General features: G+C 39.0%; 1 protein-coding gene across 4 annotated transcripts; it reads left to right on the top strand.

Moving 5' to 3' along the window:
- The first annotated feature begins 506 nt into the window (after positions 1-506).
- atxn2l (ataxin 2-like) lies at positions 507-18201 on the top strand. 4 transcript variants are annotated; one of them, XM_073833366.1, is made up of 24 exons: positions 507-785; positions 1023-1120; positions 2565-2604; positions 2737-2793; positions 4087-4158; positions 4773-4950; positions 5044-5162; positions 5273-5364; positions 9873-10100; positions 10189-10547; positions 10632-10718; positions 10951-11103; positions 11190-11258; positions 11355-11416; positions 12664-13025; positions 13123-13192; positions 13545-13694; positions 13827-13890; positions 14731-14891; positions 15000-15129; positions 15234-15343; positions 15799-15981; positions 17453-17612; positions 17747-18201. In XM_073833366.1, the coding sequence occupies exons 1-24, from the start codon at positions 765-767 to the stop codon at positions 17794-17796; spliced, it is 3075 nt and encodes a 1024-aa protein (XP_073689467.1). In that variant the 5' UTR covers positions 507-764; the 3' UTR covers positions 17797-18201. The 4 variants fall into 4 exon arrangements, with proteins under 4 accessions (XP_073689467.1, XP_073689468.1, XP_073689469.1 ...); XM_073833367.1 differs by having other exon boundaries at positions 17742-18201; XM_073833368.1 differs by lacking the exons at positions 507-785; positions 1023-1120 and adding an exon at positions 1498-1575.
- Positions 18202-18380: the final 179 nt, after the last annotated feature.

Here is an 18380-nt window from a genome sequence, read left to right as displayed (position 1 = left end):
ACACATTTTACTTAAAAAACATAATTTCCTTACAACTGAAGAAAGACAGACATGAACATCTTGGATGACAAGGGGGTGAGAACATTATCTGTAAATTTTTGTTCTGAAAGTGAACTATTCCTTTAAAGAGCCTTTACAGGTTTTTTTTTGTTGTTGTTAAAAAATACCAGATAACAAAAAGTAACGCTATTTGTTACTTTTTCATGAGTAACGTAATATTGTAATGCATTACTTTTAAAAGCAGCTTTCCATAACACGATAGATAGATAGATAGATAGATAGATAGATAGATAGATAGATAGATAGATAGATAGATAGATAGATAATGAACTGAGATAGTTGACTTAATTGCACTTTTCTTATTAGTATAGACGATTTTTTGCAAGACATGGTTAACGTGTGGCTGTGGACGTGATACGGGTCCTGTACGCCATTGCGTCATCACTCTACGTTTTACGCCGTCGTCCAATGGCAATCGAGGGTTATTGAAAAAAACAGCCTTCGCGTTTATCGCTGGCTAAATCGCGAGACGTGGTGCCGGTAATATTTAATAGAAAAATAAGGCTCATTATCTCTTCGTGTTCTGGTCGTGACAGAATATCGGACTGAACTGGACTTCGGCCTGTAACGGAGATCGCGGTCGTGCGGATCATAGAACGCTGCGGAAAATCGAGAAAAATAACACCGCAGGCAGGCTAGTCCGACTCCTAGCTTGTCATAGACAACAAGGGGAATTTAGCGGGCAACTCAGTTAGCGGCTAGTTATGTCTTTTCGCCGACAGAATGTAAGTACCACATCTAAAAAAATGCACTTGGTTTTTACAATCGAGAATATTGAAACTCATAATAGATTTTGTGGTGTGAATATTGTCGTTCTCTATTAAGCTTCTACTTTTATTATTTAACGTAACGTGCTAGTAAACCTGCTAGCCATCAACCTTCGGCTAGAGTGTTAAATATACGTAAATTTATTCAATACTTAATTTTTGTCGGCTTTTATTAATCGTTATGCTTTCTGACAGCAACCTGGACCCGGTGGCCGCAAAACATCCAATGGAACTTCAGGGTCAATGGCTTCATCAGTTCCGGGGAGTAACTCTAACAGACCCGCCGCGGGAAGGTAAAGCACAAGTTGGGCTGCGCCGCTCAGAAAGTCCGCGGATTGTCATTTTAACACGAGGCCTACCGGTCAAAGTGGGCGTGTCCATAGCGCATTCTTAATCTGCTTCGTAGAGCACCAATAGTTTCGAGCCTTGTTGAATTGGCAGGAGCACTAGCCAATCGTTGGGAAGAATGTTTGAGTGACACAATTTTAGGCCAATGATTGAAAACATTCGCATACGCGTTACACATCCGCCCAGAAGTAATATTGTCAACCAATGGAATTTATAGATTAATTGATTGGCATGTTTTTTAGCTTATGACTGCTCTCGGGGGCGGGTCGTGGGGAAGGGATCAGCAGTGTTTTGTTGTTGTTTTCCGATCCCATATGATTCAGTATTGTGCTCGACTTTCAACTTGAGACATTTTAGACAGACGCCGTCAAAGAAGAGCCGGGATGCATGTGACAAAAAAGTACAAACATTCGTATTTTCTAATCGATTTGATCGATTGAAGCGAGGGGCACGGAATGTGTACGTTTGCGCACGTTCATGTCAAGCTGTTTGTCTTGTCTTCGGCACGGCATTTGCTTGTGTTGTTCGCCAGCTCCGATAACCCGCTTTGCGCTCTGACGTAATTAAAACACGCGCCTGGTTGTCTTTGTTTACACATTGACATTGCATAATTATATTTTGTCACGATGCGCAATCGGATTCAATCCGATCGCTATTTTGTTATTCGTATGAGATTGTCCTTTTGTTTTACCACGAGCTTCGCGGTGCTGTAATTGTTGTCCGCACATGGAACAGTAGAGCAATGCATGCAACACCGGGGCTGTGTTTCACTTTCTAGTTAGTTGCACGCATAGACACAAATTGTCCGCGTTTCCGAATATTTGATTTAGGTCATGAATATGAAAATGCTTAATATACAAAAATCTGTTATTGTTATGTTTGTGCGGTTTTTGCGTTCCTGATTATTTGCATGATGCAATAAACACACACACATACGTAAATGTGACCCTGGACCACAAAACCAGTCATAAGGGTTTTTTAAATGAAAGCTGAATAAATAAGGTTTCTATTTATGTATGGTTTGTTAGGACAATATTTGGCTGAGATACAACTATTTGAAAATCTGATCTGAGTTTGCGAAAAAATCTAAATATTGAGAAAATCGCCTTTGAAGTTGCCCAAATGAAGTTCTTAGCAATGCATATTACTAATCAAAATTAACTTTTGATATGTTTACGGTAGGAAATTTACAAAATATCTTCATGGAACATGATTTTTACTTAATATCCTAATGATTTTTGGCATAAAAGAATAAAATATCATTTTGACCCTTGTAGTGTATTTTTGGCTATTGCTACAAATATACCTGTGCTACTTAAGACTGGTTTTGTGTGATTTCTTTTTTTTTTTTTTTTACTAATGATTTTCTTTTCCTTTTTTTCCATGAAGAAACAGAAACTCTGTGAAGACTCCCTCACAGTCACCACCTGTACGTAAAAGCTTATACATTTTTACACTTTGCATTTTATAACTATTAAATGTCTTAGACAGTATCCTCTAAATATTTGACTGCATTTTCGGACCTCCAAATGCTTAAAGATATTTGTATGTGTTTTCTTAGGTGTTTGAGGGTGTGTACAACAACTCCCGGATGCTCCATTTTCTCACAGCCGTGGTGGTGAGTTTTGGCATTAAATAAATTGTTCACCTTTCTGTTTATTTTTTGATGGCGGTTAAAGACACCCTTCTTTCATAACTTTAATTTAGTGATTTTCAGCCTTTTTGACTCCAAGGCACACAGGAGTATTTGAAGGTTGAAGGGTCCATGACTTCTACGTTTGTTAGTGACTTACTGGATAAGAAGTTTTTCCAGTTTTTACCTGATATTTTAGGGCTTTCCAAAACTTTTTTTTTTTTTTTTTTTCATATTTTATTAATTTACATGACACATGTCTGGAAACTATGCTTTTAACATAGGCTACCATATACAGTCAAACCTAAATTTATTCAGACACCTTCATAATTTCTCACATTTTCACAGTTTAGAAAATGGTAATAAAATATGACAAGGACTCGAAGATAAACTGTCAGAACAAACACTTCTTGATAATGTCAGATAACTTTGATAGAAAGGTATGTAACAAAACATTGTCAGGTCAAAGTGTTTTTGGTTTGACTGTAAACAATAGAAATTAATTTAAGTAAGAAAAATCTTGATTAGTGCTGTCAAAATGAGCATGATTAATGCAACGTGGGGGTGGAGCTAAGGTTGGCCACTCTGCTCACAAATGCTGCTTCTGTCTCTCTTTTTTTTTTTTTTTTTTTCTTCTTCTTTCTTGACAAGAAGTGCATTTATTTAGTCTCAGAATGTCTTTATGACCACATCAAACAGGACTTTTCAGACGTGCACTACAACTTCACTTCAAACGAGTGTGGGAAAGGTACAAGTGACAAGGAAGCTTCAGTATAACATCAATGAACTGCAGTCAGATGAGATGTTGTCAGGTCATATGTCAGTAAAAATGAATTTACCTGTCCTGTCAGCCAATATGTTGTGCTCTCAGCCTTTATCATTTCATATTAAAGCATGAATGAAACATTGCGCATGCATGTCAGATCTGCGACACGTTCAGCTGTGGCAGCTCTTAAACAAATGGCAACCAAATAACCTAAAAACCCAGCGGCTGTGATGTCTTTTAATCTAAGAACAAAAGAAATAATCATTCATTTAAAATGCAGTATAACAGTATATTAAAAAACTTTAATATTAGGTGGGATTAATCGTGGTTAATTTCAGAGAAAAATTGCAATTAATTTAATTGCTTGATGGCACTAATCTTGATTTCTAGTGGTTTTGGCTTATTGTGATGCTTGTTTTGGATTACTTTACATTTTATGTGATTTACGCCATCGCTTCTCTAATTTGTTTTGAGCATTAAGATACTTGACACACATGCAATCTTTCCCTCAGGGCTCCAGATGCGATGTTATGGTGAAGAATGGCAGTGTATATGAGGGAATCTTCAAGACGTTAAGCTCACGTGTAAGTCTTTCTTTCCAAATTTACTGACAAGATACATCTGCATTGGATTTGCTTTCTGAATCTTACACTTGAAATTGATGATCTTAACAATATTTAAATACTTAATCTAGAATCATGAGCTTCGTTCACACTGAACCAAGTTCAGATTTATTCATAGTTGGTCTTTGATGCTGACTAATTTTTATTCATTTATTTTGTTTAATATTTTTTATTAATTACGTAAAGGAATAGTTCACTCAAAAATGAAAATCCTGTGATTAATTGCACTCCATGTTGTTCCAAACCTGTAAGTCCTTCGTTTATCTTTGGAACACAAATTAAGTTAAGTTATCTTTGGAAGAAATCTGAGAGCTTTATGACCCTGCATTGACAGCAACACAACTGACATGTTCAAGGCCCAGAAAGGTAGTAAGGACATTGTTAAAATAGTCCATGTGACATTAGTGCTTCAACCGTAAATTTATGTAGCTACGAGATTCTTTGTGCGCAAAAAAATAAATAAAATGACCCTTGCTTTCTATGGAAAGGGGTTTGGAATGACATGAAGGCTCTAAACAAAGCCTCATGAAGTTTAATGTATGATTAAGTCTAACTCAGTATCTTTGTATATTTAGTGTGAGCTGGCAGTGGACGCAGTGCACAAAGTGAAAAATGAAGAAGGTGATGGAGGCGGTGGCGGAGGCACACCAGTCCATCCCAGGAGAGAAGAGATCACAGACACCATGATCTTTGGCCCTAATGATCTCGTCACTATGATCTGCAAAGATGTGGACCTCAATTACGCTACCCGAGGTGTGTACATGACTCCGTCTCTGACGGAAGTAGTATAAATGTTTGGCATTGTAAAATATGGAATTATAAGGCTTTGTGTGCTCCTGTTTGCAGACACTTTCACAGACTCTGCGATCGGGTCAAGAATAAATGGTGACCACAGAGAGAAGGTCCTTCAAAGGTGGGATGGAGGCGATAGCAATGGAGAAAATTTTGACCTTGATGCAGACGCAGTGAGTTCCACTAACATGCTTGTGTATCCAACCACATGCGATCACAATTTAGTTTATTCTTGGAGTAAATAATAAAGGTTGAACATGCTTTAACCTTTTCTGTTGTGCAGTCTAATGGTTGGGATGCCAGCGAGATGTTCCGCTTTAATGAGGAGACCTATGGGGTGAAGTCCACCTATGACTCCAGTCTCTCCATGTACACGTACGTTGATGTTCTGTCACTTTAAGACTTTCTTTTTCTCTCAGAGACTGACCTTTGAATGTTAGATGTGGAAAAGTCGTTTGGTTCCCACTAGGGCTGCACGATATTGGGAAAAAATTACATTGCGATATATATATTTTTTTTCTTGCGATATATATTGCGATGTGTACAAATTCATTTATGTTCATCAGATTGTTTTGAACTGCTTAAAAATCAAATAATAATTCAAGAATAATTGGGGTAATTTTGTAAGCATTTTCAAAGAATAAAAAAGGGTAAAAGTACAGTATAACCTGAAATAAAATACTTTTTAAAGCTTATTTGTGACCCTGGACCACAAAACCAGTCATAAGGTTAAATTTGTCAAAACTGAGATTTATACATCATAAGCTCAATAAATAAGCTTTCTATTGATGTATGGTTTGTTAGGATAGGACAATATTTGACTGAGATACATCTATTTGAAATCGGAAATCTGAGGATGCAAAAAAAAAAATCAAAAATACTGAGAAAATCACCTTGAAAGTTGTCCAAATTAGGTTCTTAATGCATATTACAAATCAAAAACTACATTTTGATATGTTTATAGTAGGAATTTTACAAAAAATCTTCATGGAACATGAACTTTACTTAATTTCTTAATGATTTTTGGCATAAAATAAAAATCCAAAATTTTGACCCATGCAATGTATTTTTGGCTATTGCTACAAATATACCCCAGCTTCTTAAGACTGGTTTTGTGGTCCAGGGTCACATTTTGGGTAGTTTCATAAACAGTTTGACTCGCCTTATTCACTGTCAATTCAGGCAAATCAAGGTTCTAATATGAAATTAATAATGAATGTTGTCTTTTACCCTAATGAAAGGGAAATCAGCTTCTTCCTTTCACGAAAAACATTAAAAGCTTAGCCAAGATGGAGGAACAGCTGATCATAGCTGTTACAGGGATAACATTTTTTAGCAGCAGAGCTACTGCAAGCAATTTTTAGTTTTGGAAATCCATTTATCTTTGTTTATTTATCTTTGCTGAAACTTCCGCGTCTGTAGGAGAGCGCGGGTCATGGTTGCTTTGCAACGGCAGACGCCACTCTGCCACTCAAGTTACAGAGCGCTTTGGAAAGGAGAAAGCGGCGCGCCTAGCGTTTTCCACGCGTTTTTAGGCGCGACATGTGAACGGTCCCTTAAATTCGTAGTGTTTCCGCGAGTTGTGGCAACAACTGCCAGGCACTCCCGACAAAGCACCTGTTTTTGGTCAGCAGCATCCTTTTGTATCCAAAATACTTCCATATGACCGACGTTGTGTTTCTTTTTGCGACCAAATCTTCCATTTCGGCGCTTTTCTCCCGTCCCGCGCTCATTTCGCCATGCGCACGCAGAGACTGCATGCATGAAGTAGGTGAAGCAACGTGTGCATTGTAGTTTTTAAAGAACCCTTATACATGAGTTAATTACTTTATTTTAGACAAATATAGATCCGTGACTAGAAAGTTTAGAAATATAGAAAGTACATTTTTAAATCAGACACACATACTTTTTTTTTTTTTTTTGCCCTGCATCGTGACTGCCACGATGTGACTATCGCGCATGCGTACATCGCGATGATGATGCTGAAACGATCTATCGTGCAGCCCTAATTCCCACTGGTTCCTTAAAGGATTAGTTTATCTCTAGAATTAAAATTTCCTGTTAATTTACTCACCCCATGTTACCGAAGATGTTCATGTCTTTGTTTTTTCAATCCCAAAAAAAAAATTAAGGTTTTTGAGCAAAACAAATCCAGGTTTTTTTCTCCACATAGTTGACTTCAATTGGGATCAACGGGTTGAAGGACCAAATTGCAGTTTCAGTGCAGCTTCAAAGGGCTCTACTCAATCCCAGCCAAGGAATAAGGGTCTTATCTAGTGAAACGTTCTGTCGATTTCTAAAATTATATACTTTTTAACACAAATGCTCATCTTCACGCATTATGTAGTCACATTGGAAAGGTCACGTGTGACAAGTGGAAGTACTGACCTAGTGTTAACAAAGCGAACATGCAAAGAAAGTCAAACGCCCTTTACAAAAAAGGTAAAATGATGTTGGATGGTTTTGAAGTAGGAGAGAGTGAGATTGAGTTTTTCATCCTACCCTACCGTTTTGAACCAGAGTACACAGAACTAACCGTGTGTGATTTATTTTTATTTTTTTCCAACATGATTGCGTAATGCATGAAGTCATAGATGCATAATGCAGAGCTAGTGCAAGAGGAGCATTTGTGGTTAAAGTATATACATTATTTATTTAAGAAAATGGCTGATCATTTTACTATATAAGACACTTATTCCTCAGCTGAGGTCATGTAGAGCCCTTTAAAGCGGCATTAAAACTGCAGTTTGGATCTTCAACCTGTTGATCCCCATCGAAGTATACTATATGTAGAAAAATCCTGGATTGTTTTCCTCAAAAACCTTAATTTCATTTCAACTGAAGAAAGACAGACGTGAACATCTTGGATGACATGGGGGTGAGTGAATCTGGAAATTGAAATTTTGGAAGTGAATCCTTTAAAGGAGACGTTCACTTCAGAACAAAAATTTACAGATAATTTACTCACGCCCTTGTCATCCAAGATGCTCATGACTTTCTTTCTTCAGTCGTAAAGAAATATTTTTTTGAGGAAAATATTTGCGGTATTATCTCCATAAAATGGACTTTAATGGTCCTTGTGAGTTTGAAATTCCAAAATGCTGTTTAAATGTAGCTTCAAAGGACTCTAAATGGCCGAGGAAGTGGGGTCTTGTGTAGCGAAACGATCGGTCATTTTCTAAACAAATTGTCAATGTATATACTTTTTAACTTCAAACGCTCGTCTATTCTCTGCGATGTGCATGCAAACTGTGTGTAATTCGGGTCAATACAGTTAGGGTGTGTTGAAAAACTCTCATCTCATTTGTCAACGTCAAAATCATCCTACATTGCTGCAGAAGTACCGACCCAGGGCCAGTTGCATAAACCTAGCCTCTATGTTAGGGCAGTGTCTTAAGAACTAGTTTGACCAACTAATAATTAGGCAAGGTGTACTCACTCTTACTTTCTGGAATCAACTTGGACTTATCAATGTTTCCATGTAACCGAATTTTAAAATGTATGACTAGTTTGTCTAGAAAAAAAAAATGATGACTAGCCTAAATCTTTTATGCAACTAGCCCCCAGTGTTTACAAATTGAACATGCAGAAGATCAAAGATGGGAGTTTTTAACCCACCCTAACTGTATTGACCTGGATTACACAGTTCACATACGCTTTGCAGAGAATAGATGAGCATTTTGAGGTTAAAGCATTAGAAAATGACCCCACTTCCTCGGCTGGGATCGTTTAGGGCCCCTTGAAGCTGCATTTCAACTGCATTTTGGAAGTTCAGATTTAGGGGCACCATTGAAGTCCACTATATGTAGACATTTCCTGAAACATTTTCCTCAAAAAACATAATTTTTTTTATGACTGGAGAAAGAAAGACATGTGCTTCTTGGAGGACAAGGGGGTGAGTAAATTATCTGTAAATTTTTATTCTGGAAGTGGAACTTCTCCCTAAAAGAATTAGTTCACTTCCAGAATTTGAATTTCCGTATTCACTCACCCCCGTGTCATCCAAGATGTTCATGTCTTTCATTCTTCAGTTGAAATTAAAATTAAGGTTTTTGAGGAAAACATTCCAGGATTTTGCTATGTATAGTGGACTTCGATGGGGATCAACAGGTTGAGGGTCCAAATTGCAGCTTTAAAGGGCTTCTTTTTTTTGATATCTTTAATTTAGACACTGGTTTGAGTCACAGATCGCCCCTTAGTGGTGAACCATTGACATTTTAAAATTGTTATGATCTAACAAAGCCTCATTTACTGAAGTTGCAGTATGCTTTAGTCTTAAATTTAAAGGTTGTATCAGCGATTTCTAGCCTAAAACATAAAGTGTCAAATTCAGCTGACCTTTATTCACGATCCGCTCGCTGCCTGCCCCATAAATTGTCTGTGAAAAAACCGCGTCTCTCTGGTCAGCCTAGGGTCCGAGATATGCCAAAAAAACAATCGGCACTACCAACTATTCCACAGATAAACAAACAGTGTTCCAACCAATCAGCGTCAGGGGGTTCGTGTTGTGGACTTTCCTACTGGTGCAGGGATGTGAGGGAGGCGGAGCGAAAGTCCACAACACCAAACCCCTGACGCTGATTGGTTGGAACAATGTTTGTTTTTGCTGTGGAATGGTTGGTAGTGCCGATTGTTTTTTTTGGCATATCTCGGACTCTAGGCTGACCAGAGAGACGCGGTTTTTTCACAGACAATTTATGGGGCAGGCAGCGAGCGGATCGTGATGAAAGATCAGCTGAATTTTACACTTTATGTTTCAGGCTAGAAATCGCTGATACAACCTTTTAAATAAATAAAAAAAAATCTTAAATTATAAAAAAATAGCTGAAATTGTGTTCAAAGAAATCAAGTAAACATCAAGCTCTGTTGCCTTTCTCTTTTAGGGTTCCTCTGGAGCGGGGCAGCACTGAGGGCTTCAGACAGCGAGAAGCTCGAGCCGCCCGATTGGCCAATGAGATCGAGGCCAGTTCGCAGTATCGCAGCAGGGTGGCACTGGAGAATGATGAGGGTCGAACCGAGGAAGACAAATTCAGTGCTGTGGCTAGGGACAGAGACCGTGATGGAGGAGAAAGAGGAAGAGACAGTCCTGGGTTCTCCAGTGCTGGCAGCAGGTTCGAAACAGTCTTTCTGTCTTTTCATCACCATCTCATCCAGTCCTTAGTACCCTGATGATCGTTGCTGTTTGTTTGTTTGTTTTAGGGAGGCCAAGTACATTCCTCTACCCCAGAGGGCAAGGGAGCGAGAGATGGGAGTTTCTGGAAGGGGCGAAAGAGGAGGAGCAGTATCCACCCTGCCTAATCGAACAAATAGACCTGGCCCCTCGAGCTCTTCACCTAGACCCCTCCCCTCTGGAAGTGGCCAGTCCATTCTTCCCACTGATAGGAGCAGCCCTCTGTCCATCAGAGGAGGATACTCCACACACCAATCACAGAGCAGCCCGCCTACACAGCCCCGCCCCTCAGAGCCAGGTCACTCTAGCCCTCCTTCCCCACACACTCTCCCACATTCGCTCTCACACCCACAGTCTCTCTCAGACTCGGCCCGGCCTGTCAATGGAGGTGAGTTTTGTTTGTGTGAGAGACCTGTTGCTTTTGATGGTTGCCACCCTGTGTGTTTATGAACATTGTATCAATCTCTTATAGTGTCATCCAGAATGTCACCTAAATCTCAAAGGCCTGGACAGACCAACAGAAACCTGCGTACCCCAAACTCTCACTCCTCCCCTACAGGTATAAATACACATATGCACACAATATACACGTGTTCAACCAAGCTTTGTGGTCTTAATATTTTTGTGAAAACCTTTAAATATGAAATCTTTTGTAACATTGTAATTGTAAATGCATCCTTACTGAATAAAAAAAAGTTTAAAAGATTGAAAGAAGTGTGCATTTCCAACCTCTGTTCCCCTTTTTTTTTTCTTAAAGTAACATGATTACCTTTCTCTCTTTTTCTCTCCAGTCTCTCGTTCCCCTAAACCAGATGCTCCTTCCCAGGACCCTCCTCTGGCTAATCCTACCTACTTGGATACCTCTTCGGTTACTATGGTGAACCCCAAAGCTTCGGGTACTATGGTGAACCCCACTGGCCCCACCCCTCTGTTCCCTGTAGATGGTGAGATGACATTACAAATTTGAGCGGTTACGCGCGCTTTAGTTGTACATGCGTCCAACAATCTGACTCTCTTCCTGTCACTTCAGTGAATGAAATCCTGGCGAAGGAAAGGACAGAGAGTCCAGCTAGTCCTCAGGAGGGCAAGAGCGGCAAAGGTAATCCTGTTAAAGTTGTATTAGTCTCTCAGTATTTTCACTACATGCACACATCATTAACCTAAAATATATTATTCTCTCTTTTTTTCCCCATAGTCTCTTCAGTCCAGCAGAGACAACACCTTGAGGAGCTTCGCAAGTTTTGTAATGATTTTAGGGTGAGTGTCGTAATCCTACGTTTAAATAATAGATGTTTGGAAATGGGTGATCGCATTTGACTTTAGCCTGTAAGCAACCACTAGTAATGCCTTAATCACTCAGAACACCCTAACAACGGCCTGCCAAGCACCTAGCAACGCGCTGGGAACAACCCAGAACATCATGCAGCGCAACAGTCTGGATATTTAAATATTCATCATCTTGCTTTCTTTCTTTGTTCTTTTTTTCTTTCTTTCTTTCTTTCTTTCTTTCTTTAATATGTGCTTTTATTGGCATGACAGTTGATGCAATGTATTGCCAAAGCATATCGTTTACATTGAATGTAGAACAGATATATGCAACAAAACATGCATGTGTATACATTTAAAAAGTAGAACAAATCAACATTTTAGAATTCTATGAACAATTCGAAATTCAATGTGGTGTGTGTGTGTGCGTGCATCACTGATTTGTTGACTCCTCCCTCTTTTTGTGACAGGCATCAATGTATCTTGCTGCTAGTAAGATACAATCTTGATTTTCACCTAATAAATATTGAAGTTGCGTTTTCTTGTTTTAACATTTTAAAGTCAGGGCAAAGTGTTTTTTCCCTCTCTTTTTTCTGTTCTTTTTCTCATTTTCTTTCTCTCTTTTTCTTCCTTTCTTTCTTGTTTTCCTTCCTCCTTTCTCTCCCTTTTCTTGTTTTCTTTCCTTTTTTTTCTTTTTTGTCTGTCTGTCTTTTTCTTCCTTGTTTTCTTCTTTTTTTCTTTTTCTTTCACTTTCCTTTCTCTCTTTCTTCCTTGTTTTCTTTCGCCTTTCTATCTTTTTCTTTCTTTTCATCTATTTCTTCCTTTTTCTTTTTTCTTTCTTTCTTGGTTTCTTTTTCATCTTTCTTTCCTTCTTTGTATCCTTTTCTTTCGTTTCCTTATTTTTTTCCTTTTTATTGTCTGTCTTCCTTTTTCTTTCTTTCTTTCTTTCTTTCTTTCTTTCTTTCTTTCTTTTTTTCCCTTGATTTGTTTCCTCCTTTCTCTTTCCCTCTTTTCTTCCTTGTTCTTTTTTTTTCTTTCATTTTCTTTTCTTGCTTGCTTTCTTTTTCTGCCCTTCCTTGTTTTGTTCTTTCTTTTTTTTTTTTCCTTTTCTTTCCTCTTTTTTTTCCTTTTTTTTTTTGTCAAAACCCACCTCGAATGAGTGTAAAACGTTTGCGATTTAAGCATTTGGTGTCTTAAACAATTAGAAATGTTTTTTTTTTTTTCTTTTCTGATTTTAGCTTCCCTCTAGCTCCACCCATTCCAGCTCCAAAACTTCAACCGCTGACTCTGTTCAAGCAAACCCTGCCCATAACACACAAACAGACCCGGCCCCTCTATCAGAAGCTAAAGCAGCCCAGCCCACAACCCTGACTACAGAGCCTCCAGCAGAGGACAGAAGTAGAGAGACAAATGCAGAGGGGGTGGCGACCACCACCCCTCCGCCATCCACAAACATCTCTGCACCCTCTGCCCTGTCTGGCCCTGCCATGCAAAATCCAGCTGCAGAAGGGCAAACATCAGGGACACCCCAACCTGCAAGGACCCCAGGCAGTGAGGAGGGCAAACCAGAGGCCTCTGAGAGATCAGAGGGCATGGCTGAGTGAGTACAACATTAGTTAGTAAATCAGTCACATCTGACAGCTACAGGTGTTAAGTCTGTTGGCAATTAACACATTTCATAATGTTTTCCGATGCAGTCAAGTGAAGAAATCTACACTCAATCCCAACGCCAAAGAGTTCAACCCCACCAAGGCTCCTCTCAGCATGGTGAGTTAATTTTCTATATTATGTTTCCTCTATCCACCTTTTTCTTCAATGCGTAAGTTAGCCTATGGGCAAGACTTCGGGTTTAGTAGTCGCTATAGGGAAGAAAACGAAAAGAATAAATGGTAAATCTGTTTGCACTACAAATAATTAAGATAATACATCAACATGGTAAGACGCACCAATTTGCAATATCAAGCAGCAAAACAAGCTGTTTTGGACAGCTAAAAATAGCTGGATGTAGATGAGACTGAAAGCCACAGCCATTTGTAAATTTTGTGGGTGTGTCCGCTCTTATGGGGGGAAAAAGGTGCACATGGCTGTTAAAAAGTTAAATGTCATATGGTCTTTGCAGGTGAAGCCCTCAGCCACTCCCACCCCACCACGGCCAACTCCACCCAGCCCCACAGTGGTGTTGCAGCCCCCGCCAGGCCAGGGAGCCATTTACAACACTCAGTACCTGAGCTACGTCTCACCCATCCAGATACAGGGCCACTCTGTACAGGTCTCTATCTCTGCTGCTCATGAACAATTTTGGACAAAAATCCTGACTTTTATAGAGTGATCTGCAACATGGATGTTATGTATTTACTGTTGTGTTTTTGTTTTTTTAATTCTGTCACTTTTTTTTTTGTAGGCACCCCAGATGTACCCATATCCCATGACAACTGTAAACCAAGGAAAGTACCCAAGAACAAAAGGTGATGCTTACATTTTATGCTTCATTACTAGTTGTGCAAAAGTTGATTTGCTGTTAATTGATATTTACATAAACTTAACTTTTTCCTTTTCTATGTTATGTTGTTGTATAAATATTAATAATAGGGGCTGAAACTCTTATTGTGAATTCATTATTATTGCTAGCAACAACATGTTCTATAACTTAAAAGCATTTAATTCTACTAAAAGCATTCATTTTTATTAGTAGTAATATTTTAATAACAATGGGGCACAATACTCTTTTAAATACTAATTATTAGTAGTAGTAAAATTAAAGCTTGATGTTTTTTTATTTTTTTAAACTATTTTTAATGTTGTTGTTTATTATTATTATTAATTTTATTTTAACAGCAATAAGGCTCAAAACTTTTAAATACTTTAATTTTAATTTAATAAAATTTAATTTTAATCATATACTGTTGTTGTTGTTCCTAATATAAAAATAATGTATATAAAATAAAATGTTAAAAATAAGAGTGCCAGGCCCTGTTTTGTATCCTACTTATAGTCTCATGTTTCCATCACCCTGTTTTTATGTGCATTTTGAAGTACCACATAAGAAACAACCGATGGAAATGGCCAATTTCAAAAGAAAATCCCTTAATTTAAGTTTTAGTGAAAAATGAGAGATGGTATCAAAGTTTCACACAATTGCGTTACCAAAAAGCAGGCATCCTTTTCCAAAAGCAATTTATTTCGCGTTTATTTCATCTGCTCGCTCTGAGGCACAAGTAATGTATGAAAGTTATTATATGCAGTGGTTAAATTCACAACTCTTGGAGACACTACTATACTTTTATTGCTTTCTTTACCTGTCTCAGGTTCTGTGGTGACTCCTCGTCCAGACCACAGCTCTTCAGCGCCCCCTATGATCCAGGCTGCGGCATCAGCAGCAGGACCTCCTCTGGTGGCGTCTCCTTACCCTCCCTCGTATCTGCAGTACAACCAGGTCATATCAGCAATGCCCCACTACCCTGGACAGGTACCAGCCAAACATTTTCAGCAGAACAAATTCTTCTAGTTTGTTATCAAACCTTTTTTTTTTTTTTTTTTAATTAAGTTCATTGTCTCATCCTCTTATTTGTTTCAGGTGTACTCTATGCTTCAGGGTGGACCACGAATGCTTGGATCGGGAGGGCACCCACAGACCCTGGGTCCCCCAGGCCCCCAGTACCCTGGTCAGAATGAAGGACCGCCAGCCCCTCAGCAGGGGATGTATGGTAAGGTTTGTTTTTGTTTTCGTAGATTGGATTTAGTTCATTGTGTGTGTATATAAATGCTTTTACAGTGTAATGAACTACGCTTTCTTTTATTCTTTCCTTAGCTCCGCAGTCATTCTCTCATCACTCTGGTTCCATCCATCCTCCTCAGCCCTCCAGCACCCCCACAGGCAGCCAGCCGCCCCCTCAGCACCCCGCCCCTAGTCCAGGACAGGTACATCTGCCTGCCAGTCAACCAATCCACCCAAAACTATATTTGTTTCACATCTATTTTATTAGCTCCTACTCGAAGAACTTTCTTTAAATACTGAGAATAGGGCTGCACGATTAATCGCGCAATGTTGTGAGGCGCGTTTAGTCAATGAAGCCGGTACTTTGATTAGTAGTAAATCTCCATCACATGCGTTTAGCTGGAGCGTTCAGAGGCGTAAATCACTGACAAGCTACGCCAAATCACGCTCAAAATCGAATGCGTCTCTGTGTGTTAATTGCCGCTCCAGCTGAACGCACGTGATGGAGATTTACTACTAATCAAAGTACCGGCTTCATTGACTAAACGCGCCTCACAACATCGTGCGATTAATCGTGCAGCCCTAACTGAGAAATTGATGGGATCTCTTGTACAAGTAATTATAGTAAATATGTGCTTTATTGACTTCTTTTTTATAGTCTGGTCAGTCTGGTCCTCAGCCTCAGTCTTTGTATCACTCTGGGCCACTGTCAGCCCCCACGCCCCCTAATCTGCCCCCAGGACACAGCTCTCCACAAGCCTCCTACTCCCTTCAGGGTTACGGCTTGCCGGGACACCAGCCCCTGCCTCATCACTACTCCTCTCTAGGACAGCTGACACAGGTGATAACCATAACTACACACAAAACACCTCCACATTGGCAGTCACATTTCTATGGAAGCCTGTTTTGCCACTTAATAAATAATAAATAAAAAAAAAGGTAATTGTGACTTTCTCACACAATATTTATTTATTTTTTTTTGGTTACTTGATACAAACTCACAATTCTGAGAACATATCACTCTGTTTTTCTGTGTTTTTATCTCAGTTCTGATGAAGTCAAAATTGCCACTAAAAAAAAGTCAGAATTGCGGGTTTTAATCTCTCAGTTCTGATGAAGTCAGAATTGGCAGTAAAAAAAAATCGGAATTGCAAGTTTTAATCCCACAATTTTGTGGAAAAAGCAAGCGGCAACCTCCTGCTCTCTTTATTGAAACCAACACGGAAATTACTTAAACTGCAGTTCCTCAACTGGCTCCAAAAGGGAGTCAATCCCATTGGTTTCAGCAACCAGCTTCACCCACGTCCCACCTTATTGCCCATTTTCGATTATCTGGGAGTGACGCAATTCCAAGATGGTGACGACCAAGTCTCGCCCACTGTGAGCTTCAAAAATGCTCTTCAGAAACTTACGGCTGACTCCACGGATACTATGTCCAAAAATTTTTACAGTCTGTGTGAAAAAGACAGAATTGCAAGTAAAAAAAAAAAGTCAGAATTGTGAGATGTAAACATTTGCACGAGTAAAAAAAGTCAGAATGGTGGGGTTTTATCTCTCAATTCTGACATTACTCGCAATTGACTTTACCCTCAGAACTGAGATAAGCCACTATTTTGACTTCACTCGCAACTGACTTAACCCCTCAGCTTTGAAAGATAAAACCCCACAATTCTGAGCAAAACGTCAGAAATGCAAGTTAAAAAAAATCGAATTGTGGGGTTTTCTCTCAATTCTGAGGGGGAAAGTCAATTACGAGTGAAGTCAGAATTGTGGGTAATCTCAATTCTGAGGTGGAAAGTCAGAATTGCAGGTTTGTAATCTTAATTCTGAGGGAGAAAGTTAAAATTTGGAGAAAAAAAGTTGGATTGCGAGTAAAAAAAAAACAACTTGCATTTGCGAGAAGTCAGATGTGCAAGTTATCTCGCAATTATGAATTTATAATTCACAGTTTCGCAGGTTTCTAGACAAAAGTCACAAAATTGAGTTTGTATCATGCAATTCTTAGAAAAGTTAGAATTGAGAGTGAGAGAAAATATCGCAATAACTTCATTAACTAACTATATTTATTCAGTAATGGAAAGAGGCTTCCAAACATTTCTGAACAGTGCAGTTCAAATGAAAAAAGCAGCAGTTCAGTGCACTTCAGAAATGTGTCTGGGTTTAAAAACAATGTATACAATATTTTTACATGTACATTACTGTTTGGTGTCCCAGAGAACCCAATAGAGTCAGGCTTAAAAGGCAACCATTTTCCTGAACATTTGTCTTCCGTTTGTTTGTTTTGCTGACTAACCTATTGCTTGTTCTTTCAGACCCATGCTCTCTCGGGTCCTCACCACTCAGGAGGTCACGGCCCACCGCCTATGATGTTGCTTCATGCCACCCCTCAGCAGGGTTCTGGCCCCCAGCACGGACCTCCTCCACCCCAGCAGGGACCCCCCCAGCACTACACCTACATTGGACCACCTCAGGGTGAGTTCCTTGCAAGCAAACCAAAAAACCAAACCATTTTGTTGTTCATTTAGATCTAACAGACATTTAATAAACGGCTATGTACAAATTGACCAAAATAATTGATTAGATTTTCTCTGCTCCCATCAGTGCAGGCTCATTCCCAGCAGATTTCATTCCACACTCCTGGAAACTGACAGAGTGACTGAGACTGAACCTGTGTGGATCACCACAGCGTGACAGAGCGCCCCCACCTGGATCTCCTGTGTGATCGCATATTCGTTTGTACATAATATCCACCTGAACAGATTTTGTTTTAGATACCTCTGGCAAGACTGAATGTGCTTGTTTTATTTTTTTGGGTTTTGTTTTTCCTTTTTGTTATTTTTAATTTGAGCGGACAGGGACACATAGTGTCTAAAGCAGAAAGAGGGAACGAGTGAGCGTGTAAGACGAAACAAAAATGGAAAGAATGAGGGACATTTTTATAAAAATACAATGACCTCTCCCTTTGTCCTCAACCCCCTTATTAAATAAGCAAATAATAAATGGTTAAAAAAAGAACAAAAAAATTCAAAAAAAGTGTATAAAAATAAATTTTTAAACTCTCCTTATGTGTTTTGTCTTGATTTGTTCAGAGTCTTATTGTTACATGCCGAGTTGATCCTTCCCAGCAAACAGAATGTTTCCCTAACGTTCCCATATGGTTCCTATTTGGTTATTTTTTTGGGGGGGAACCAAATGAGAATGTTTTGAGAACATTCCCTGTAGGTTATCTATTTAATTACC

Source organism: Garra rufa, chromosome 1 (genome assembly GCF_049309525.1).
Source record: "Garra rufa chromosome 1, GarRuf1.0, whole genome shotgun sequence".
NCBI lineage: Eukaryota > Metazoa > Chordata > Actinopteri > Cypriniformes > Cyprinidae > Garra > Garra rufa.
This window is presented reverse-complemented; position numbering and strand designations above follow the sequence as displayed.